Source organism: Cucumis melo, chromosome 5 (genome assembly GCF_025177605.1).
Source record: "Cucumis melo cultivar AY chromosome 5, USDA_Cmelo_AY_1.0, whole genome shotgun sequence".
Taxonomy (NCBI): domain Eukaryota; kingdom Viridiplantae; phylum Streptophyta; class Magnoliopsida; order Cucurbitales; family Cucurbitaceae; genus Cucumis; species Cucumis melo.
The window spans coordinates 27,818,418-27,843,404 of NC_066861.1; the positions used below are offsets into that span (position 1 = coordinate 27,818,418).

The 24,987-nt window shown below is 32.9% G+C and overlaps 2 protein-coding genes and 1 long non-coding RNA gene across 5 annotated transcripts; 1 reads left to right on the forward strand and 2 right to left on the reverse strand.

Moving 5' to 3' along the window:
- Positions 1-793: 793 nt before the first annotated feature.
- LOC103495781 (probable nucleolar protein 5-2) lies at positions 794-4,193 on the reverse strand. The gene is made up of 9 exons (XM_008457447.3): positions 4,049-4,193; positions 3,587-3,686; positions 3,298-3,339; positions 2,959-3,138; positions 2,706-2,870; positions 2,383-2,583; positions 1,708-2,205; positions 1,493-1,627; positions 794-1,418 (listed from the first exon to the last, which is right to left on the reverse strand). The coding sequence occupies exons 2-9, from the start codon at positions 3,662-3,664 to the stop codon at positions 1,053-1,055; spliced, it is 1,665 nt and encodes a 554-aa protein (XP_008455669.1). The 5' UTR covers positions 3,665-3,686; positions 4,049-4,193; the 3' UTR covers positions 794-1,052.
- A 7,162-nt stretch (positions 4,194-11,355) lies between these two features.
- LOC103495788 (phytyl ester synthase 1, chloroplastic) lies at positions 11,356-22,786 on the reverse strand. Of its 3 annotated transcripts, none has more exons than XM_051084784.1 (14): positions 22,036-22,786; positions 21,622-21,673; positions 21,125-21,180; positions 20,242-20,400; positions 20,043-20,147; positions 18,421-18,527; positions 17,120-17,241; positions 16,115-16,223; positions 15,189-15,322; positions 14,010-14,379; positions 13,761-13,874; positions 12,529-12,614; positions 11,763-11,868; positions 11,356-11,595 (listed from the first exon to the last, which is right to left on the reverse strand). In XM_051084784.1, exons 1-14 carry the CDS (start codon positions 22,445-22,447, stop codon positions 11,548-11,550), a joined length of 1,980 nt encoding a protein of 659 aa, XP_050940741.1. In that variant the 5' UTR covers positions 22,448-22,786; the 3' UTR covers positions 11,356-11,547. The 3 variants fall into 3 exon arrangements, with proteins under 3 accessions (XP_050940741.1, XP_050940740.1, XP_008455677.1); XM_008457455.3 differs by lacking the exon at positions 11,356-11,595 and adding an exon at positions 11,993-12,316 and having other exon boundaries at positions 22,036-22,774; XM_051084783.1 differs by having other exon boundaries at positions 11,356-11,868; positions 22,036-22,781.
- Positions 16,605-17,375, forward strand: LOC127149425 (uncharacterized). The gene is made up of 2 exons (XR_007820998.1): positions 16,605-16,879; positions 17,037-17,375. It is a non-coding gene; the product is annotated as an uncharacterized LOC127149425 (long non-coding RNA).
- Positions 22,787-24,987: the final 2,201 nt, after the last annotated feature.

Below are 24,987 nucleotides of genomic sequence, written 5' to 3' on the forward strand. Positions count from 1 at the left end.
ACCCAATTATACTAACAAAAACAAAAGCAAGCATGAAAATAAAACATTCAAATCAGGACTGCAATGTTGTAGTCGTAGATGGTATACTTTTTGACTTATTCTCCATGGATATGACCTAACCATACAAAATTAAATTAAAATTTCATTTCTAATTTGAAATATATTTCATGTTGCAATAAAAATAAAAATAAAGACCATGCTTTAGGTCAATTTACAAATTTTGTATCTATTTTTTTTCCTTATATATTCAGTTTTTTTAATATCACACTATCTTCTTGCTTTGTTTTGTTTACATTCAAGAATGCAAAACATTGTTCATTTATATTCCTGATAATATGAAACCATATTCTGCTAGACCTTGATTTAATATTGCCTCAAGTTTCTCAAGCTCCTATTTTATTTTTCTTTTTCATGATTTTTAATTCCCCATCCCACAATTATAGAAGTTTGTCATTGCCATTTATTTATTTCAAAAACCAGGCCGACCAATGGACATTAAATTATGTAACAAGTCCAACATTATGAAATTATGAATTAGTCCTCTAATCCAAAATAAACAACAAATTAAACACCAACAAAGTAATGATAGTATTAATAATGTAATAATATATAGTCCTGAATGATACAATAAAATAGCAAATAATATTAGCTGGATGAGACTATTCATAGCCCTTTCAACCCAAAAAGGAAGAGACAAATTAAAGAAAATAATTATCTTAGATGGGAAATGTTCATATTTCAATAGTGTAGAAGCCAAAAAAGAAAGAAAGAAGAAAAAAACCTACTTTCCCCATCAACCAAAAATTCAAGAGACCACACTCCATTATAGCTTAACAACATTTCAATCACAAATACCATATTCCCTAGTGGAAGAGAGTGACTAATGTAAGAAGCTCTTCAACTAGAAGGATGTTTTCTCCATGAAAATCAGAATGTGTAAGAAATTTGGAGATTACATTAGAGTTATATCTTAAACTTGAAAAGTGCAGGGATAGCAGTACCAACAACCAAATTTTACAGCCTATGCTAACAAAAATGGTTCCTTCCCTAACTCATTCTTGGCTTTTCTTCTTCTTCTTCTTTTCTTTCTTCTTGCTTGGCTGTTCGGCTTCCTCTTCTTCATCTTCGTCATGCTTTCTCTTCTTTTTCTTCTTCTTTTCCTTTTCCTTTTCCTCACTACCATTTTGTACTTCCTCAACCTCTTCTGTTCGTTTCTTCTTTTTCTTCTTCTTCTCATCTTTCCCAACATTTTCAACTGCTGGTTTTGAATCTTCCTCCATAACTGCATCCTCTTCTTCTACCCTCTTCTTTTTCTTCTTCTTTTCTTTCTTCTCTTCACCAGTTACTGGTGCTTCAGCTTCCTCCTCATTAGCCTTCTCAAGTTTTCCAAGGAGAGAATCGGCTGCGGGATTATATGTCTATATAAAACAAAAAAATCAGTCATGTATACAAACAAATGGGCAAATTACAGATTTTGAAAGAGCAATCATACCTTGGCAGCAGTTATCAAGCCACCAATGCTCTTCTTTCGGTCCTTGTCATAGGCCTCGATTTTGGGTTTGCCTTTAGCCGAACCAGCAACATGTCCCAACTCTTTGCCCTCAAGGCTTCTTAACCTCGCTTCCAGCTGATAAACATCATAATTTAGACAATATGCTCCAGTATATCTTAAAAGATACAAGTGAAGAAGATTTTGAGGAAACATACCTTGGCCCGGCTTTCAAGTCCCATGGTGTTATCTTGGCCATCACCTAAGGCATCACACCTAATTGCCAAAGCAGTTTTAGCAGCAAGAGACCGAGAAATTTTTCCTTTGAGCTTTGGAGCTGCCTGACCAATTAGGGATGCGTGGTAGATAAGACCATATTTGGGAGTTGCATGCTTTGTTTTCAAAGCTCTGAACAAAGCTTTCTCAGCTCCAAGAATTTGCACTGTGCTTCCAGGCTGCTTAGCAAGGTTAAGTAAACTTCCACCATGGGCAATTAGGCGGGCACCAACAAGCTCCCCAACAAGTGCAGTCAAATTAGGAGCAATGGTATTCATTCTACTTTTTAGATAATCGTACAGTTGAGCTCTGTATTCAGAAAGGGAAAGGACCTGGTCACAGAGCTCTTTAATATTTATCAAGTCAAGCTCACTCACTTCAGTTCCCATTGATATCATAGATGCCTCCTTCAGCTCACTCTCAACCTCCTCTGGCAGTATCTATAATGAAATACACATGGAAAACAAAATTAACATTTGGAAATGAAAAGGCACAAGATTCAGATAATTATCAAACTTGTTTGAGTTTGAAGAATAGGTAGACTAGACATTAACCAATGATATGCAACAAAATACAGATGAGATCAAACTTGAACAGAGACTATATTATGCACATACTTCAGAGAAATCAAGCTTGGCTGCATTCTCACGGTTGCCCATTAATTTCACTGTCTTCGCATATTGTATGTTATCCTGAATAATTTTAGCAAGCTCTGGAAAATGCCAACCATACCACTCTCTAACCCGCATTGCGTAAGTGTTCAATTCCTTGTCGAGATCATCAAGCAATCCAATAGCCTGTATGATCATGGTATCCACCTGAAAATAGGATCAAACATGAATTGTGGCATTATTATAAAATGGTACATTAACAATATCAACAATAGACATAAAAAAAAAGCCAGCAGCCATCAATCAGAAATCTGAAAAAAAGAACAAACCTTGTCAGCGCTGAATTTCAGTTTATACCTAGACAAACTATGAGACAATCCCAAGCTCATTGGTGCCAAATCTTGAACAGCTAGGCCAGCTATGAGTTCGTTCAATTGATTTCTTAAACCTCTTATCAACTCCATAACAGAATTATTGTGCACACAATCTATTTGCTGCATGAAAAAAGTACATGACACTCAATAAGATTAAATAACTTTCATGAGGAACCAGAAAAAATTATTTGTAAAATAAGCAGCATACAAGCTTCTCTTTGATTATATTTCCAAGTTTAGAATCAGCGACACCCAAAGTTTCACCATCACAGTTGGCTCGTAAAAACTTCCGCAAACCTTTGCTAGGTTTGCTGTCGATCAACAATGTGGTTGCTTCCAAGGCTTCTGACATGTTCTCAAACTTAGAAAAAGCCTTCAGCTTCACTATCTGATATTATCAAATTGTTTAGATCATTGCAACAAATAAGAAGGTGCAACAAGCAAGCAAAAATACTAACAGGAAAGTGTACAAATTGACATGTTAAAGAACCCCCCCACCCCATGTCAAAGAACACCTGTAACATGGCAATAGAGAAAGAGACGTTACCTGTCTAGCAGATTCGGCATTGGAAAAATCCTTCGACAAATCCTACATGTGAAGAAGTTTGAAAATTATGATCCAGTTACACATCCGAAAAAAATGGATATATGCATTAATTTATGATCTTTAACCAAGTGGGCGGTGCATTCTCGGCTTAACACATGCTTAATTACAGAAAAAAAAAAGGCAACTATCAGATTGAAATCCATCAGTAAACTAAAAAGAATAGCTATTTTTACACATCAACCTTCAAGTAAAACAAACCCACAAACAATAATTCTCATACATCACATACCTCAACTTTAGAGAGTTTCCCTTCATCCAAAACTTTAAACAGGGCAAAGCCTGCCGAGGTCTCGAACAACACAAGCATATTGACGGCCTCCCCAAAACACCTGCGAAATGCAAAACCATTCCCATTAAACATTAGTCAAATCATTCTCTTAAACCCCCAAAACCCAAACCAAAAATAAAATCCAAAGTTCCTTCTACATTAAAACAGAATACACTGATATAATTCCAGCAACACTTGGGCAATCACAACACACCGTTTCTAAATTCAATTCCTTAAGTTACATTAAATCATCGTATGAAAGAGATCATCATCCTATTCTGAGACTACAAAACTACAGCTCCAATGAACACTCTAGAACACAACCCACCAAACTTCACGGCTATAGCTACCAATCAAACTTATCCATTAACGAAACTCAAAAGTTAGAAGCCATGAAAATACAAAGAGAGAGATTTGCATTACCTTTAGAGAGATTTGCGTTGGGCGAGAGTAGAGAGAGAGGCAGAGAAGAAGGGAGCGAGAACTAGGGTTTAATACCAAGAAGGGTTTGGGAGAAACGTTATATACAAATTTATATAGCGGTGTTTTAGAGCGGCTGCTGAGAGGGTTTTACTGACCGAAGCTTGTCTTTGGGGGCACTTTAGGTATTTAAAAACAATATTAGGGCTATTGACGTCCACTCGTGGGAAACATGTGAAGTGATGTTTTCTAAGTGTTCCTTTTAAAAAATAATGAGCGATTAAGATTTGTATCGATGTTTTGTTATGTAAGAGTGGGTATGATAGATTGAAAAACCGACTTGACGGTTTGGTTGGAAAACGAGAGGGATCGGTTGGAGTTGATTTCAGAAAGTTTCAAATTGAGAATTTTCAAAAGTTATTTTTAAGTGGTAAACTGACTCGATTGACCCTTACTCATCGATATGTTGAGGTCGATTTGACACTATACTAAACCGACTATGGTTGGTTCTGATCCGTTTTGTGAAAAAAAATCTAACTCCCACCATTAGAGAAAATAGTCATATTTTTTGAATTTGTTTTCAATAAAAGTATATATTTGTCTAATCCCTTTGTGGTCGACACACTTGAGCATTCAACATTTAAAGTGATATAATCTTCAACTTTCATATGTGTATCAATAGTGGTTGATCCATAAATTTGATTTGGACCCACAACCTATTGGTTGTAAGGGCGGGGGCACAACAACCACATATTATAAAAAAATAGAGCATTGTTTAGTATATATTGTAATTTGAAACTTCAAAATTAATATCAAAATACAAAAACCGACAATGTGAGAGGACACGTGCGTCCGCTGGCCCCTTAATAAAGTTACCTTCGTATATCGATTAAAACTCTAAAATTTCATAAGTGCATTTAAATAAAACATAATGGAGAGTTTAGTCGTATTGATACAAAAAAGATGGGCGATAAATACGAAAAATGAAAACAAAACCGACCAATATGGAAGATGAAAAAGAAAATATACATGGTACTAAGAGCTCAAATAAATATAATTTTTAATAAAACAAATAACACATTTATTTAAGGGTAATTAGAATGGATAGCAATTTTTTAGAATAATTATTAACTATGTAGCAATATTTTTAAAAAATTGTAAATATAGCAAAATCTATCAGCGATGGGTTTCTATCGTTGATAGACTCCTATGGTTTATTAGTGATAGACCAACATTTGCTACATAGTTTATCAGTGATAGACTCCTATCATTTATATATTTTGACAAATTTTGACAAATTTTGCTATATTTGCAATTTTTTAAAAATATTGTTATATACTTAATTATTTTGAATATAATTGCTACATTTGCAACTATTCATTTATTTAAAATGTATCATATATCTTTAACGTATTTTTAGATGTACCTTCTTCACATTGCATTACACTTTTTTTTTTTTATAAAGAAAATTTGTTGAAGAATCAATTAATGAGATACATTGCCTATGTGCAGAATGACCTACACTCATAGTACAAAGCAAATTCACCCTTGAGAGAGGGTTTGTTTTGCTCCACGTTGAAAGTTCAAGGGTTGAGAAGACGATGTCAATGTGAGAGTCCTTCATATGATTTATAATGATATATGTTTAGTGTGTAAACTATTTTAGTTCGATAAGGAAATAGTAAACAATGTGTAAATGATAAAAATGATGAATGTCAAATAGTAATAATTGTAGTAAACACCAACGAATTTACGTAGAAGCCAGCAGGAGCACGTGCTCTCCCTCACATTATCTGTTTTCGTATTTTAATATTAATTTTGAAGTGTCAGAATACAATATATATTAAATAATGCTCTACTTTAAATAAGGTAAGGTTGTAGCATGGTGGTTGTGACCTACTCTTACAACCATTAAAATGTGACTGTAAGTTGTGCATTTTGCAAATTTCAATATTTGAATTTAAATATTGGATTTACTTTACGAGGATACGGTTATTATAGTCATAATTTGAGGCTGTCAAATAACTTATCTCAAATAAATGACGAAAGTATGAGTCAACTCATCATTGGATCAGTGCAACCACTTAAACATAGGCCCATAAACCCTACAACCCAACCTATGGGCCTTGTTCATTGGATAAAAGTGGATTGGATTAGATTGACCTAACTAAGGGATGAGTATGTTTGAGATAACAATGTGGCCTTGAATGTTTTGTGTCTTACTCAATTTTAAGTCACGGTTGAACCATGGGTCGAACATTTAAGCTACACTAAGCTCATGAGTATCTAGACCATGGTTTATTTAAAACATGTTGTTACTTCCATTGAATCCTTCTTATTTCTAACGGTCATTCTATACATTGGTAGGGTATAAAATTTAGGTAAAAAAACAATCGCAAAAATTAGTGTTTTCAAGGTCAATAATTAAATGTATAACAATTTTTTTTAAGGAATTGTAATCGACAACATTATAAAGTATAAACACGAACATAACCTAACTAATTTATAGACATTTCGAGATTTAAAAGAAAAAAAAGGCTTAAATCGAGCAAAACTAGAAAAAGGCAATCAAATTACTTTTAATAATTTTCTTTTATTTTCTTGTGTTTCCAACCAAGAAAACTATAATTCTTATATATATATATATATATATATATATATATATAAAAGGACAAATTTAAACTATAGGTTTTGACATTAACAATTAATCTAGATATTGAAATTAACTTCAGTATTTTGTTTTCAATAATATTCTTCATAGCAACAATATTTTAATTATTTTTCCAAAAAAGTTGAAAATATATTTATCAACTATTGTAAGTATATGAATATGAATAGGAACAATTATTTAGCTTATCCCTCGTTTCACACCTTTGAAGTCTCAAATTTGTATTTAGTATTCTAACCCTTAAATATAAATGAAAACCATTTATTTACATTTATTTTATATCTATTTTTTTCTCTCTTCTTCAGTACCTTCTTAATCCTCAACTTCCATCCCCAATTGGCTATGGTAACTTTTAGTTTCCTTTATTATATATAAAAGGGTGTAATTATAAACTCCAAAGAGTGTACCATTTCACCTTTCACTTGCATAAAACAAAAGCAAGATATCACCTTTGACTTGACTCAGTTGCAAACTTAGTATATCATCACAAACATCCATGACAAAAGTACAACCTCTTTCACTTAGTTTCACACTTCTGCACCATTATACTTCCTAGCAGCCTCTTTGCAGTTAATGGTTGCTTCATTCGCACTCGATACCCGACCCAGTGCCCCGAATGTCCCGTATCGCCTTGCTGCTTCTTTGCTGTCAATAGTTTTTGTGCAACTATCTTTATGATGATATGATGCAGAACAAGCATTATTTTTGCTACAGTCAAGATTCACAGCTTCTTTCAAACACTCTATAGCCTTCCCAATATCATTCATTGGTTCACTTAATAATCTCATTTCATACTTTGGCAGCCTTACTTCCTCTTGTGCTTTGGCTAAGAGTTTATTGAATTCTATACGCTGGTTTATAGCAAGGTTTGAATCCAAAGTCCCTTTATCAGAATTCTTCATTGGTTCATACTTCTTAGTATGAACTTCTTCAGTATGTTTCTCGATCGGCGTAACATACCTCGTTCGGGGAAGAATGGCAGTAGGTCGTTGCCTTCCTCCGACATCAAGATTAGGTGGCTTGGATTTGGGGTTAGAGATATGGCCTGCTCTGCTCTTTTCTTCAGGATTTGATTCGATCTTCTTGTTGTCCGGGCGAACGAAGAAACCGTATCGAAAATCAGCCATAGCCTAAATGAGTGTGTGATATGTTCACTCTTTATGCCTTAGAGATCTTGTGGCTTTTCTCTCTAGTACTAAATGGTTTATATAGGAACTTCAAACAGGCCAATTCAATCTAGCTACATTTTTATTCTTAATGCTCATGTTTCCTTCGGTGTAGCCTTGAAATTCCATGTAAAATTCTTGAATTGACCAGAGGATAAGAAAGGAATCTAGTTTTAGTTGAACTGATAAGTTAAAAACCAACTGTTTTAGCAAGCAACTAATGGCTAACACACACTTTTCGACTAATCTCGTGGGATAATCCATTGACCATTCAACATTTCATTGTCAAAAGAAGTCATAGAATATCAAATAATCTTTTGTAGTCAAGTCACCATCATGGATTGAACTCATTCTTCCTTAACACCATTATCAAACTCAAATCTTTTATTTACCACGTAGTCAACCAACAATGGTTTCATCGACCAAGAAGTTAGAAATTCAAATTTTTACTTATGAACTAAAACGAAATTTATTATAACTTATAAAGCTTAAGTTTTTTGGTTCTAATGGTGTGAAATTCTAACAAAGTTAACCGTTTAGTTTATGTTATTTTGGAGGGTTGGACTGATACTTGTTCAATTAAGTATTAGATATTCTATTTTGTTTTTGATGAGATGATAAATATAGTTCCATACTATTTAAATGGTGGTTTGGACAAGGAGTGAGTTATTATAATCCTAGATTATTATAGTTTGATTAGAATAGTTTGTATTCGAGATGTAGATTATTTTAGTTTGGATTATAATAGTATATGTTTGGTGTGTAGAATATTTTAGTTTGATAAGTAAGTAGTAAATATTCTGTCAAATAATAAAAACGGTATTAAATCAAGAGTTTTGAAATAGTATTTATTGTAGTTAATTGAAGACTTTTAAATAGTAAATAATGATTATTATAGTTCTAGATAATTTTTGTCCCAAATGGTCATTTGAAAGTTAGAAAGATCTTTCATAAGTAAAGACATCATGATTATTGGTCAAAATTTAAAAGTAAAACGTTATTGACTCAAAACCCAAAAGTATTCAATGTTTCAACCCTTTGAAAATACCAAAACTTATCTATTATCCTAAAACTAACAATACATTTGGCATGCTTAATATGTCATAATACCGAAGAAGCCAGAAGTTGAACTTGATAGGTTACCGTAAATTAAACTATATCAATACTTTAACACTCCACCCGTTAGTAGGTTCAAAATATTTATAGAGGGTCCAACAAGGAAGTTTGTTATATAAGTTTGAACAAAAGAATTTCCATTGTGATATTATGTTAAATCATAAATAAATTACGACAAAGTAAATCATATCGATACTTCAATTCAACTCAAACAAAACTCAACCTTTTTAGTCATTTTTCCATCTCATATGTTGCAAAACTAAAAAACAACTGGAGCAAATAACATAACCATAAGAACTACGAAAATAATCTTTTTCATCGTAGATGGAAAAATCAGTTTTATATAAATCATTTCTACCAAATGAACATAGAAATGATTCTCAAATAAACAGATAATTTCAAGATAAATGTGTTTATAACTTTATAGATATTTTTTGTTTATGGAAACACTGCTACCTCTAACAACAACTATCCATTTTGGGGATCAATTCCCTCCACTAAAATAAATGATAAAGAATCATATTCTCTTAAAATCTGGGTTTCTTCTGAATTTTGACACTTGCACTAAGCATAGAATAAAATTGACTAGCTAAGTCATAGATTATTCTTTTGATCTATTATTAAGAAGTGCAAGAAGGAAAACTAAAATAAATTAATTAATTAATTAACTAGAAAAAGAATTTCATACTAATCTTATCAATTTTACACTGTTCTAGATACATTCTAATCTTCTGGGTATATTGTGGTGTTTAAGAATGTAGTATCACATTATAACAAGAAAATTATCATTAATTTATATTATAAACTTGCTTTGGTTGTGTATTCGAACTCTTGCAGTGTCATTTTTTCTCCAATTGATATTGTAGATTATGCATTGAACTTCTTGAATCAAATTAATAATTGAGTATACATATAAGAGATTAAATATATTCAATCTATTTTGGCTTATGATGGATTATATATTGAACTTCTAGTTTGAATAGAGCCTAAAGGTGGTTGAAACTTTTAGTTAGGTAGAGAGGGCTTATTAGTACTATTAGATTGTACATATGTAACTACCAAGTAAATATTTTGCATTTTTAGGGGAAAGAAATCAAACTCTATTTACAAACTACTATTTCTTTTAGCAAATTATATGAATCATTCTTAAAGCACGACGGTAGTTACAATTATATCTTTAAACTTTCAATCGTTGTAAAAGTTCAACATTCAAACTTATCAGACAAAGTGTTGAGAGATTAAATAAGTTGTATTCATAACCTATCCGAGTCAAGTTGTGAAACATCAAACCTATCAAAGCCTTTCAAGATTAGTTGCTATTTGGATTTTTAGTTAGAGATGGAGCAGAGTTGTCTTCTCCTTTTGGTCTTATTTAGTCATGATGGTTGTAATTGCTATACTTTGTTCTATTATATCTTTTGAGTATTATTTTCATTTAATCAATGAATCATCTTGATTTTTCTTAAAAAAAAAACATTAAACATATCATAAGTTTCTTGTTCAAATGGGTTTATTGGTAGCTTCAACAAGTAATCTCTAAGATTAATATTAAAATTAGTAATATCATATTGAGTATATATAACAAAATTTTTGGATTTAGGCCTAGGGGTGGTTTAACATGGCAATAAAACTCAACATTCCTTCCTCAATTATTATGAATAATAATTTATGGATTGACTTTCATGAATAAGTCATCTGTTCCACTTTAATAGGTGATGTAGTGGAAGAGAAGTACTATGTCAAATCCATGACCAAGCAATGAAAGTCCATCCAGGGTTAAAAGAGCACTCCAAAAGAATAAATATTATATTTTGAAATATGATTCCAAAATATTTCAAAAGCTTCTATATAACACTAAAAGTGGTTGTTTATGGTCTTGAAATACTTATCTAATTAGTTATAAAGTACTGATTAAATACCGATGGATCTAAATTAACAACTTTAACAGATATTAACACTAACAATTCTTCTCATCAATTTGACAGTACGAAGATGGTGGGTTGGTACAATCCTAAAAAGATTAGAGAAATAGCTTAAATTTAACACCTTTGCTCTTTAGATTTCAGTCCAACCATTTGAACTTGTTGAGATGCAAAAGATTCAACAGTTCATGATTAAATTTCTATCAATATTGTAAATAGATTCGAGAATAAATACGTAAAGCAATGCAAAGTTTGACACATATAACAAAACAAAGGTGAGGTTGATGTTTCTAAAGAGCATAGAGAAAAAAAGGAGTCGCATACAAATGACATGTTTAGAGAGCTGAAATATAATTAGAATTACTGAAAATTAGAAAAGTGTTAGGAAAGCGTGAGTAATCGAAGAAGAAACAAAAATGAGATCAACAAGCATGAAAATAGTAAAAAAAGTGGTTGGATTGAAAACTGTCGGAACGAAATAATTTTACATTACAAATCGGACAAAAAACATCCAATCCAAACATGAATTTTGAATTACATCCCCTGTCAATCACCAAACAGCCCCCTAATTCTAGGAGTTTTTGATATCACAAGGCCAATAACAATTCCTTCGTTGAATTCATCCGAAGTCTAAATATAAAAATCCAGAAGACAGGAAAGCTTCCAATAGCTATGTATCTATTAGAAAAAATGGGTAACCAAATAAGCTAAAATTTACAAGGTAACCTTTTTTGTGTGGTTTAATCAGAGTTTGGACTTTCTTTGTATTCCTAATTGTTTATAATACAGGCACCTAAAGCTAGAATGGGAGAAAACAAAGCCAAATTCAAGCTCATAATTCGTACCAGTTGATGTCCTCCTTCTAGATCACGACTTGACATATTCGGATAGAAATATTTGAAAGCAAACCTCCGAAGGTTCTTCAATCTTGAATAAAATGATTGTATCCAACTGCAATATCAACATACATAAGCACAACTACCACTATAAAATTTATTTTTATTGGAAAGGAACGTTCAAACTTTACAGAAAGAAAAAGACAGTAACTTGTTACTAATAAGAGTCCAAGCATCACCTTAAACTTAAAAGAATAATTTCTCATAGGTCAAATGTAGGAACTTCATGTTGAGAGGAATAAATGGCTTTATACACTGTTCTGTCGATAAAGTTTCGATATGGATCCTCTTTCCGCTTCTTAATCAAGTAAGCTAAAATATGTTCAACTTCAGATTTAACCTGATCATACAATTGGTTTGCATTATTCTTGTCCTTCAGGATTTCCTCTCTTCCTTTTGTTACTATTGGCTTACCAAACAGGTAATAGAAACGGCCGGGTATCTTGGGAAAGAGCAGAGGCGGGAAAAGATTCTGGCTACCCACCTCTCCTTTGTCTGCATCCCTAAAATTCACAGCATATTCGACACCCAGAAAGAAAAATGAACTTCAAAAACCTTTTTTGTTTTTTGAAAACAAGAACTTTTCTTAAAGGGGGGAAATTATTGATAGACTAAAGTATACAAATAGAGGAGAGAACGGGCTTGTGGAGATGACAAGACATAATGTACATAAATAATAGGTAAATCATACACCATGTGGATGAAGAACAGTTACCTCACTTTAGCAGAATTCTGATTTGCCTCTCTGATGTAGTCACTAACCATAGGAATCTTTATCAGGTCATTATAATCTAAGAGCATCTGCAAATGGATATTAGATGAAGATGATAATAATAACCGGAAGGAAGTGATAACAATATGATTTTTTTTTCAAGCATGAAGATATAGACAAGGTTGCGCCAATGTTTGTCTAATTAAACAAGTTTAACAATTTATTTATTTATTATTTTTTTAACGAGAAACTGAAAGTGTCAGGTTTTCAGCACACTCATTTACTAAACAGAAAATTGCATTCCCTCTAAAATTTCCATGAAACTTCAAATTCTTCCTTCATTTTTCTATGATAGAGAAGACCACGATCCCCTTCTGGACACCAAGATGACTCAACACCACTGCATTGCCCTTCAACCGATAAGGATCAAACAAGAAAAATATGCATGTCTCTGAAAGGCACCCTTGGGTTATCATCCCCAAACTCTCAGGGCCCATTTGGCTCCTTGTTTGGGATGAGGGGGTTGGGTGAGAATTTACGATATTTGGTTAGTTGTTTTACAAACTCAAGTTATAGGGCTTGATGGCTTGTTAAATCCAGTTCTCTAAATTCTCAACCTACAGATCTAGGGAAACTCATTAAAAGTTTTAGCAAGGAAGCTAACTTGAGCATAGTTCAAACTCAAATGGTTGGCATTATATTCTTAACCAAAAAGTTAGATATTTAAATCTCCATCCCTGTATATTATTGATTTTTTTTTTTATAAGAAACGTGTATATTCATAGAACAAAAGAGAACAACCTAAAGACAAGGAACAAGAGGACCCTCCCAACAGAAATTAAAGAATAAAGGACCTTCCAATTGAATTTAAAAATGAAAAAAAGGCTTAGTCGGAAAATATGAATTGGAATTAGGATCATAAGGGACATAGCTTATCATGAGACATTAGCTAAAAGGAGTAGGTTAAAAAAAAATAAACAAATGGAGTGGGTATATGTGGGGGTCAAAACAGATAGAATTTGGATTGCAGTTATTTTGGGAGAGTCCAAGTGGCCAATCCTCTCAAAGTGCTTGAGAATTCTAAGTTTCTTTTTTCTATATTGTAATACTGTTTTCGAATTGTTTTTTTACTCCTCGTCTCAAGATTAGGGTCTACTCCTATCAAAACTTCTTATGCTAAAGCTACCAAATGGTGAGTGAACACCATAAATCAAAGGATAGAGTATCGAACTTACTTGTGCTATGTCGTCTTCTCCAACAGCACCAAATGGTACAATTGTAGCCCCAAAACGAGCAGCCATTCTCACAAATTCTTGTTGATTTGGCCAGAACAACTTATATTCTTCACCCTGTAAGTTTTCAGAGAAAAAATGAATGAATATGGGAAACCCTTAATCTCAACCATCAGTTGTTGATATCTAATGAACTGCAATTCCTTTTTTCCTTTTTCTTTTGAGGTGATGGAACTTAGGAGCTTGAAGTACCTTGTAGTGAAGAGCCTCGCGTGCACCCCCAGGATAGAGAAGAACGTGTGCCTTTTGTGATAACAATTTGTATAGATTGTTAGCAGTGACAGGAACTGCACCAAATACTTTCACCCAGTCAATCAAAGATACTTCAGGAGATTCAGACTCGAGGTTTCCCAAGAACAACTCTGGATGTGCTACTCCACGAACCACAATACCCTTCTCTCTCAAGAATCCTTCAACTAAAGGAGTTAGCTCCAATCCTAATAAGTTGTGATAACCTACTAGCAACACAGGACCTTCATTAGGAACTCCAGAAAGACCTTTCACTACAGTTCCATCTCCCAAAGTTGAGAACATTGTAGAACCAGTGAGAAAATGAAATAGTCTGCCATATGTAGAATAGCTTTTAGTAGTTTTCTAACTTTCTGCCTACAGACGTAAATGTGAGGATAAACTTAAATAGGTTGATTCATGCATGGTGTGGCAAAGCCCAGAATCAGATATTGAGGGAACCTATCACAATAGCCTAGATAATCGTACTGTTACCAATAAGCTTCAAGTGTATTATTGTCCATCTGAAAGGTGATTCTTTTTTATTATTATTATTATTGTTATTGTTATTTTTTTTTTTTTGTTATGAAAATTTTGGTTTGTCAATAAAGAAATGAACACACACACACACGAAAAAAAAAAAGAAAAAAGAGATGAACAATAAATATTCAATGTTCCAAAAAAATGTAACTTGATATGGTCAATTTGTACAAATACATTGTTGGAGTTTCTAATATTTATAAATACTAGTTGGCTATATTTGGTCTTTATTGTCTTTGTATTTTTTTCCTTATGTTGTAATGAGTCTTGATATATTTTCTATTCTACCAAAGTTAAGGAGGTATAAGAGTAGGAAAAATTGTATTCAAACTCCTGTAATTTTATTTCCAATTAATATTGGATTCTACTAGTTGGCAGCTGGGTCTTCCATAAATGTTTGAGTCTGCAGGTGTGGAAAAGTATAGATTAAAAGATTAAATTTACCGTATGTGATAAGTTTAATTTTTGAGTTGCCGGAGTTGGTAATTTAACATACACTACATTACATAAATATAATTTGATCAATGTTCAAGCACACAATTTAAGCCTAAGGCAACTACCAAGAGCGGGAAAGAAATAATCACTAACTGATGTAAAAATTACCCAGTCACTTGAGTAAAAGCATAATTGTACTCTGCTAAACTGGGTGGAAGATAATCCAAAACAGCATCATGCTTTCTTGATCGGCGGTACTTCTGAGCGCCTCTAATTACTGTCAGTAAACCAATACCATCTTCCTGTTACATGATATCATGCTGACAAGTCATATGGTTTTACTTGAGGCAGAGAAAGAAAAGAGTGTTACAGGCATGGTGGAGCTCTCGTAACAGTATTTCATTAATCAGAAGCAAAAATATTTTACTTATTTTGAATGAGATACAGGAATATTAAAGCATTAGAATATTAGATAAACAAATAAATTTCTGTTTTCTAAAAACAAAAAAACAGGAGAATATTTTTCTTTTAAGTAATGAAAGAGTAAATAATCTAAATGGAAAAAGTAAAACGAAAGATAAAAAACTAAAAACACGAGTCAAAACTAACCGGAAACAAATACTTCCGAATTCGACCAAACATCACGAAAGAAAGAAGCAGAAAATGTTAGATATTATATTAAATTTGCTTTCACCCATAACCATAAGCTTAAGCTTTTAGGTCAATTGATGACTTAAAAATAGTATCAGATGGCAACACTTCCAAGCTTTTAGTATAGCCTACTCAAACCAATCAAACCACAATTTCTAAGCATTCCGAAGATACAAGATTTCACTGTACTAGACCAAAGTAATTGAGCTTTTGGAGTAAAGGAAAGCCCAATGAGAAGTTGAAGAGTGTTGGACTTTGAGTCCTTGGAAAAGGAACCCAAATTTGAAACACTGAATTCCAGCCAAGCAGCACTATTCATTCTTAATAATTGGAGAGTATAATGCAGTTTTGATAATTTCCTAGCATGAATGAGGATTTTTCTTATAAATCAGACTATGTTTCTACCAGCAAAGCATCATAGTATTATCTACCATAGTACGTACCAATAATAAGGTGTGTCCATTTTCCTTGAAATAGCGAACTGTACAATTTTGCAATGATTTTCGAAGTCGTCGGGATTCATCCCCACTTGGAACCATGTTATCCTTGCCACTGAAATGCATAACAAATTCTAATTAATTTTAAGAACACTAGACTGGTTATGAAACTCCAGAACATTGAATTTTATGATGATGCCTATTTGGGCTTACACTTCTTGAATTAAATCCAAATTTTTATTTTGAAACGACATTTGGGATTCATGGATTCTAATACTATATTAGATAATATAAAGTTCCATCTCAAAACTAATTAGTAATAAAAGAAGTACCTATCTTATAAAAATGGTAAGGTTCCTTCAGTTTTCAAATGTGGAAATTTGAAATCCCCTAGTATCCTAATAAACACGTTATATCATTTAATGACTAATTTGCCACTTGCTAAATCCGACAACCATCTAATCCACTGTCCCACAACATACCATGTAATATTGGATAAGTTTCCATTTAACCAATCCAATGGATGTTGTGGGAACAAAACTAAAAAATTTAACAAATGAAGCAGCAATTTGAGATATTTGTAGTGTTGTATTTAACACACAACTCACACTCATCTATATTTGCATTCTGTTTTATCCTCCCAAGGCGAGAAGGAAAGGTTTATTTGGCGAGTCAGGTTGTCTGCTGTTTTGTGGAGCCTTTGGAGAAAGAGGAACGACGAAATCATCATAGCACTGAGAGAACTTTGAGTGATATTTGGTCCTTTTTAAGGTTCTATTTTTCTCTCTAGTCTTTGATGGTGAACCTTTATGTAATTATCCGTTAGATCTTGTTTTACTTGATTGGAGATCCATTTTATAGCTTCCCTCTCTTTTTGCGGGTTTTATTTCTGCATGCTCTTGTAATCGTTTTCCCCTCTTTCTCCCAGAAAGTTTAGTGCTTCAGTTATTCATCCAAAAGAACAAATACCACTCACATCATGCACACACACACTCAGTTCAGGGTAAGTACCTAGCAAGCACAAGTACTTCGGCATTAACAGCATGGAGTCGAGAATTAGCGTACGCAGCAGCTGATTTGAGCAGCTTCAGCTTCCAAAGAAGAGTATCCTTCGGTATAATGCTAGCCAAATCCTGAAAGTAGAATGGACGAGAAGAGATTTCAACTCAAATTTCTTTTTCAGGCATTTTCAACTTTATTTCAACTCAATTAGTCAACCATGTACAAAAATTACAATGCCTAAGATATAATAAGTTAATTTAGAGTACTGCAAGTGCCTTAGCTCATAGCAATGAGTAAGGGAGTTCATAGACAAGCTCCTGCTAAGCATGGCTTGAAGTTGTAATAAACCAACTTACGCATTAGTAAAATTAAAACACTAAATATATAATTTAAAAAAATAATTAAATAAGTTCACCTTGTATTGATTTGTTTTCTCCAGTCAAATCCTTACTATTACAAAACATCAAAAGAGATATGAAGTGTGAGTTTATGACTATCAATTCGGTAATAAGATGTTATTGGGTCCAATTTTTGTGATGGCAGGGTTGTACTAGGTCGGGTAAGAATAAGTTATTGTGAACAAGGTTATGAGAAGTGTGTGGATCATTTATTTTTTGGGTATACATAACTACATCATCAAATTAAAATACATACACTTTGCATTTTCATCTCAATAGATGAAATATATTTTGATTTCACATCATATGTCCTCCACGCCTGTGGAGATAGAGATTAGCAAAACACTCAACAAGTGACTTGATTTGATTGGAAAGAAAAGGACTGGTTCAAACGAAACTTCTTGTTATAAAATCGTATTAAATACCATTGGATTCAACAACTTAAATTAATAGAGGTTATGGTTTGTTGATGTTTTATTCATTTTTTTTAAGAAGGAAACATAACTTTACATTGAAAAAATGAAAAAAATACTAATGCTCAAAAATATAATTTTGTTCCTACTCTTAATTACAACCAAAAGGTTCACCTCAAAAATATTAATTTTTTATCGCAAAATGTGTCAGACATGACCATAAGAAACTTTTCTATTTTTGATATGTGATCTAATTGACATAGATATTTAAAAGTTGATAGAGATGGAAAAGAAATGCTAGCAACAGCAGACTAGGAAGGAAATTGCCCGTGTTTGTGAAGGTGGAAAGAAAAATGAGATGGATATAGCTTTTCCGTGATAGTAAAGGGTACATAATATGTTTATTAATTATTAAGGTTTATTTTCTAAATTAATTTGAAATGCAAAGTTGACACTATAATTAGATTCCACGAAAGACAAACCATTGAGTCCTCCTTACCGAAAGATTTGGTAGTAAAGCAGTCAAATTTTGTGATACTTTTTCAAATCGTTGCATTGGAGGAAGTTTGCTTTCAACATTGACCGTTGCCATTTTAAATGGTTCACCTGGTGTAGCAGAAGAAATAAACATGGTTTCACATTTTAATCATAGGTATAAATCCCTGTATTGTTTAAGAAATACTAATAAAGTAATATCTAAAAGAGAATCCAGGAATCCTTAGGCTGCACCAAACTACTCATGGCATATTCTCATGGAAACTAAAATAACACAAGAAAAAGGTCTGCCAAATTTTCTTATTTAAAACACAAACGTTTTGTAGGTTATATCTGAAAATAAAACGAAAAATTTCAATAGTTTTGGTAGTAGTGTTTTTGCATCACGGTGGTGCTATAGAAACTTTTTCTTTTTGTGTGTGTAATTATCCTCCTTTGGTTCTTTAAGATTGAAGGGCTCTTTAGAGGGGGGATACTCTCTTCCCCTGCCATTTAGGTTATCTCTTTTCTTTTTTGAGGTTTCTTCCAAAAAAAAAAAAAAAAAAAAAAGAAGACGAGTCCTTAATTATTAACCTTCTCAAATAATTATTTTGCTATCTGTAGGAATAATTAACCCAAAAGGGCATTCATCTACCTCCATCAGTCCATTCCCACCTTGAAGGCGAACAACCAAGCTAACATAAACATTAAACCCTAAATCCTAAACTTTGAGGTGTTATGGGTAAGGAGTGAAATAGTAAAAAGTAAGGAGTAGTAACGTTTGGAGAGTTGGAAACTCTTGGGCCTACAGTATAAGAAGTTGATAAAATATAAGATATAAGATCGATGTTTTTAAGTAGTGAAACCCACAAACTCCTTGGACCAAACAAAGAGTAGAGTTCACAACACCCAGGGCCCAACGCCCTAACAATTTAACAAAGTAAATCAGGACGTCAGTTTCAACATCTTCAAAGCTTTTCATTGATACGTTTTGATTCATGGTGGAACAATAAAGAGTAGCTTCAGTACCTTAGATCCTTCAAATTTAGCCCTTGCCGTTCCTTTTTGTGAAGGTAGCAAGAGAAAAAAGCAGTGACAAGTGCAGCATATCTTAGGCACAGGCACTGCATTTTTCCATCACTCTATTTCTATCGATCTCAATACTTGGTGGGATCAATAATGCCAGAACAGAAGGAGGTCTTTTCCTTAGTGAATCTCTAAAGCTGATTAGAGCCACATCCTTCGAACAGTAATTGCCAAAATATACAAGGCACCAAACCTACATTTCTATTTTTTCTCTTGCAAAGTGATGTATTAAAGCATGGGATAGGAAATTGAACCTCTAACCTCGAGATTGATTGTATAAACACAATATCAGTTGAGTGATTCATTAGGGTCATTTTTACTATTTCTTACCGACTAATATTTCATCATCATCCCATAACAAAGCAATCATGAAATCTGATCTTCAACGATAATATGAGTGGTCCAATGGCGCCATAAAAAAAATATAGATAATAATAATTTAAAAAGTGGTATGAGTGGCAGGATGGATATAAAAAACAAAATGGGTGCTGCTAAATTCCCAATAATATATCTTATATACCTAAAAGAGAAAAAAAGAAAAAACAAATTAATAGCACTTACCCATAATAAAGCTAAGAACATAAGGAACTGTTTCATGTAGTACATCAGGCATAGCTCCTAAAAACGGAAACAGGGGTTGCAATTGAGACCGGCCAAAAGAAGTAGCTAATGGAAGAACAAAAAATTGTCAGACTTACTGAAAAGAGCATGACCAAACCACGACATGAACTTGAAGTTAAACTTCAAATAGGGAACCAACCTGGATTTGATAAAATGAGAACAAGGTCAATTTTAGGATTACGTGAAGCCACTGCGAGTGCTAAGCATCCTCCAAATGAGTCCCCAACTAAATAAATTGGTTTGTTTGGGGAACAAGCATGCTCTGACCTGATAGTTTCTTCAACAAGCTTCACAAGTCCTTCAGATAACACAAGTCTGTTTCATCAGCATTATATAGAAATGTCAAAAAATTAATCAACAGTAACGACAATGTATACCTTACCAAGTTAAAGTTTTACGTCCAGCCACAATTCTATATGAACTCCCTAAATACTACAGGAAGTTAGACTAATAATTCTAGAATACCTATCTTCAGTTAATCTTAACTATGTCAATGTTGTACACTAAAATGTTGACTTCGTATCATTATTTTCTGGCGAATAACCATATTCAAGTTGATACCAGTTGGAATGATTTGAATTTATTGTGTGATGCTATGAACGACTTAGTATAGGAGTCTAACCTAATGGTGCCATATTGTTTCCTAAACATTTCTTTAATCATATTTGTACTCCCTTTGCCCATAGATGTAGCTAACACACTGTTATTGAACCACAAATATCTATGTGTCGATCCTTACATTATACTTGCTTAGTTGTTGATTTCGTAACAATACTAAAGCAGAACTCGCCCACTCAATTTCTCAGGGAAAGGAAAGGAGGAATATTGTTTTCACACATCATTCGTCCACGGTAGTGAGGTAAGTTGCCAATTTTCCCCCAAACTAGAAACCAGGACCACAAGTGAACTACATAGCTGTACCTCAAAGTTGTTTCAATTTAACAGGGGAAAAAGTTGACTTTGGAAGTAATCATAAAACTGTATCCAAGGAAATATTCTGGACACTAAAAAAATGTATAAACCTTCAAATGGCGTTCGATCTTGAACAGGAATATGTAGGCACCGAACTTCGAAAGCCCTGCATCAGAAGATTGATACCTTGTTGGATGCTGATTTTACTTACGAGTGAAAGAAATGTCACCAATTCAAACACTTCATTATCCTAATTCCTAAATTAAATATAAAAATGAAAGAACGTTAATCAAATTGGAGAAGCAGCATAATAAATTGAATTAATAGTGAGGCTTATAGAGACGGCCATGTGCATGTGCAGAGAGATAGACAAAAGTGCAAACAACTAAGTTTCCAATGGCAAGAAATTAAAGTGAAAATTTATCTTGTCTGCACAATGATTCCAGTTTTTCATACTAGCATGATCAAGTTTAAATATCTAATGTATCTTGGCGTTCAAAGCGCATTTAAATTTTCTCTTTTTCTTGGTTCTTTTACCATTCCACCAAAGAGCCATTACAAATTTCTAGGAGTATCAATTCAACGGTATCAGAAGTAAATGGCTTACTTCCCGAGAGCTTTATGATGCAAGATAAGGCCGCATCCAGTGCCATCCATTCCTACAGATTACAAATACTAAATCCAAATTAGATAGAAGCTCAGAGAACTGTTTGGATGCATTTTGTCGAGGACAAGAAGTATTTACTACAATTCTTCGAAACGATGTATTAAGAGCTCTTGTTCTCTAAAGTTTTATTAAAAACAGTTTCTTTCTTTTGTACATATTCCAATACAATTAAAAACGCAGAAGAAAGTATAATTTTTTATTTGTAGCCAGAAGTGAAGACATACCATTTCCCACTTCCCCTAATTTTTATACTTAGTCATTCCATATTTTAAATATTGAAATTGGTTTTTCAAATAAATAATCACAAAACACCCATTTCGGTTTTGAACTTGTCAACTGGTGGAAAATAATTACCTGGTAAAAACAAAAGAATTGGAGAACCCTTTAATGGAGATCCAGACGCAACAGGGCAAAACCAGCGAGGTGGACCGCCATCAGGATGCTGAGTAAAATCCTTAGCGGCATCAAAGTAATCTTTAACAGTCACAGTCCCATACCCATCATCCCAAAATGGCTCCAACTTCTCTGGAACATCATCTTTCAACTTGATCTTCTTCTCCGCAGCTTTAGACTTTAACCAACCATTGCCCTTATCTATTGAAGACCAACTTCCCTCCTCCCTAACCACAGAAGCTCCATTCACCACAGCTGAAACTGAATCAGCTGAAGCTCCACCTTCACTTCTAACTCGCACTCCCCATGAATGCCTATTCTTTTGAACTGAAGCTCCAAACAATGACACCCCAACTCCTAAACAAGATGCCATAGCTTACCCAACCAATGAGGTAAGCCAGACCCTTTCTTCAGCTTCAAAAAAACAAAACAACTTCAAGATTCAACACTTCCCACTTCCCAAAACAACTTAAACAAAACAAACATTCAGTTTCCAAAGAGAAACAGAGAAAGAATCCCCTTAAACTCACGAACTAAAAAACAACCCAACCAACACGTTCTGCGTTGAGTTGAGAACAAAATGAATCACAAGAGATTTAGCAACAAAAAGGGTTAGCTTAAAGCAACCCTTTATAGCTATACGTATTGTTAACTAATCCGAAACTGCAAACTTCCTTTGGAACACGTATCAAAGAACTGTCCGGAAGGAATCAGACAAAAGCAGGGTAAGTAAAAAGGTAACAGTGTCCCACAGACTCACTCGTAATCGAGCAATGAGAACCATACGCGTGCTAGTAGTAATCAAAGATAATAATAAATAAACAATACATTGAAAAAAGCGAACAGAAAAAGTGCATATAAAGTAGAAACTACCGTGGGACATTGGCGGGGATGGAGCGTAAAATTATGAAGAGTTGTGAGCTCGTGTGGGTCCAAGAAAGAAGGGAAATCGGCTGCCGGTAGCCATTACTAGCAAGCCATGAGCTCTTGCTTTGCTCGCTCCATTTCAGCCACTCATGAATTGCCTCAAAAAACGGCTTGGACCCATTTCAGCCACTCATGAATCGAAACGTCTATGGAGACTTTTGAGAAAGAAAACGAAACAAAACCAGTGAGATTAAATGGTTCAGTATGTAATTGTCACGTTGCTTTCAAACAAAGATATTTATGTGTGTAGTCTATTTGGCCACGATAAGAAGTTCTTGTCCATTTATATTAAAATTACATTAGAAAATTAATTCCGTCGAATGTTAGACTGAACTATGCTTAGTTTAGTTGTAATTCATATAATTTAGGGTCTATACATACGTATGGTCTTCTTTTTTTTCTCGTGGGAGCAAACCTTAAATCTATATTTACTAGGTAAAGCAACAAACATATCATCCACTTACTCCCTTAGTATCTTATCGAGAATGAAGGAAGAATACGATTAGAAAAAACGTCTTTCTAAATTAAATAAGAGTTTTGAGAAGAAGTCAAAGCTACTATTCTAGGAACGATTTTATTTTCCTCCAAAGAAATATAACAAAAGCATACAATATTACAAGAATCATTCCGCTTAAAAACTAGAAGTTGATATTGTCATATTCACTGTGTTAGCATATCAAGCTTAATATTTGAGATTGTCCATAGATTCATGACAATTTGTGAACTTTTCATTTTGTCTCTAATAAATCTATAAATTTTGAATTTTGTGTCTAATAAGGTTTTATACTTTCAATTATATATCTAATAAATTTATGATATATTTAATTTTATAAAATAAAAAGACAAGATGTGTAAAATTTAAAGCTAATTTGAATTTTATGTCTATGATTTCAATTTTATGCTTAGTACATATATGAACTTAAAATATATGCCAAATAGGTCAAATGACCTATTAACTATAAAAATGAAAATTTTAACCTAGTCATATGATTTTTTTTTTTTTTAGTTATTGGTTTTCAAAATTTTAAAGTAATACTTTCTTTAAGAAAATAATTTTCTACGTTTTATTTATCACTATTCACTTATGTTCTTATGTTTTAAAACTAAAAAACCATTTTTGAAAATTTGCTGTTGTCTCTGAATTTAATTTAGTAACTCAAGTGTTTCTATATGTGTGTGTGAAAATAATAGTAGAAAATTTAGAAGATAGTAAGTCTAAATTATAGTGAACACAAAATATAAATGGTTAGAATCTTAAATTTTGTCAAAATTTAAGATTATTTTCACTCAATTTCTTACTATAGTTTTCAAAATTGTGTCAAAAAGTTAAATTCTTCGCAAAATTTCAAAAACAAAAACTAATTGTCCAAACCCGTTTCTTCTTAAGTTTCAAGACTTGGCTTAGTTTTTTTTTTTTTTTTGGTTGTTGGTTGAAACAAGAATGCAAAAAAAATCATAGTTACACAGGTGTTTAAAGAGTTAACTTTTAAGAACTAGAAAACAAAATAGTAGAATATTGTTGAAAAGTTAGATACAGAGAAAATAGAGATATTTATTTTGAGTATATTTTAATTGATGAGAAATCATGAAGACACACTTTCCACATTTAATTGCCATCTCCAAGAAAAACTAAATGTAAAGCAAATCACCAAATTAGAACCAAGATTGGAAAGTATCAGCCACCACTTTCTTTTGGCAATTGCCTCAAAAGTTGGGCGAAGAGACATAAAATTTTGTTGTCTTTCCCCAAAAGAGAAAAAAGAGGTTAATAGGGGAAAAAAATTGTCCACTGCCAACAATGGAGATATTATTGAACAAAAAGTTCGTATTTAAATCTAAGGGTAAAATAAATATGAAATCGTAAAAAGTAAAAACATTGCAAATTGAGTTTAATTAAAAGTTGCAGAAATTAAACTCAAAAACACTATCAAAACATGAATTTTAAATTATATGACAAAGGAACACCCTTAAATATTTTACAAAAGA

Excerpts from the sequence above, each read along its gene's own strand:
- LOC103495781 (XM_008457447.3), bottom strand. The coding sequence starts at position 3,664 with ATGCTTGTGTTGTTCGAGACCTCGGCAGGCTTTGCCCTGTTTAAAGTT. Across the intron at positions 1,628-1,707 it reads GACTTGAAAGCCGGGCCAAG|CTGGAAGCGAGGTTAAGAAG; the intron begins GTATGTTTCCTC and ends GATGTTTATCAG. Across the intron at positions 1,419-1,492 it reads GCTTGATAACTGCTGCCAAG|ACATATAATCCCGCAGCCGA; the intron begins GTATGATTGCTC and ends TGTTTTATATAG.
- LOC103495788 (XM_008457455.3), bottom strand. The coding sequence starts at position 22,447 with ATGGCATCTTGTTTAGGAGTTGGGGTGTCATTGTTTGGAGCTTCAGTT. Across the intron at positions 20,148-20,241 it reads TCTCATTTTATCAAATCCAG|CTACTTCTTTTGGCCGGTCT; the intron begins GTTGGTTCCCTA and ends TTCTTCCATTAG. Across the intron at positions 14,380-15,188 it reads GCTTTTACTCAAGTGACTGG|ACTATTTCATTTTCTCACTG; the intron begins GTAATTTTTACA and ends TACATATGGCAG.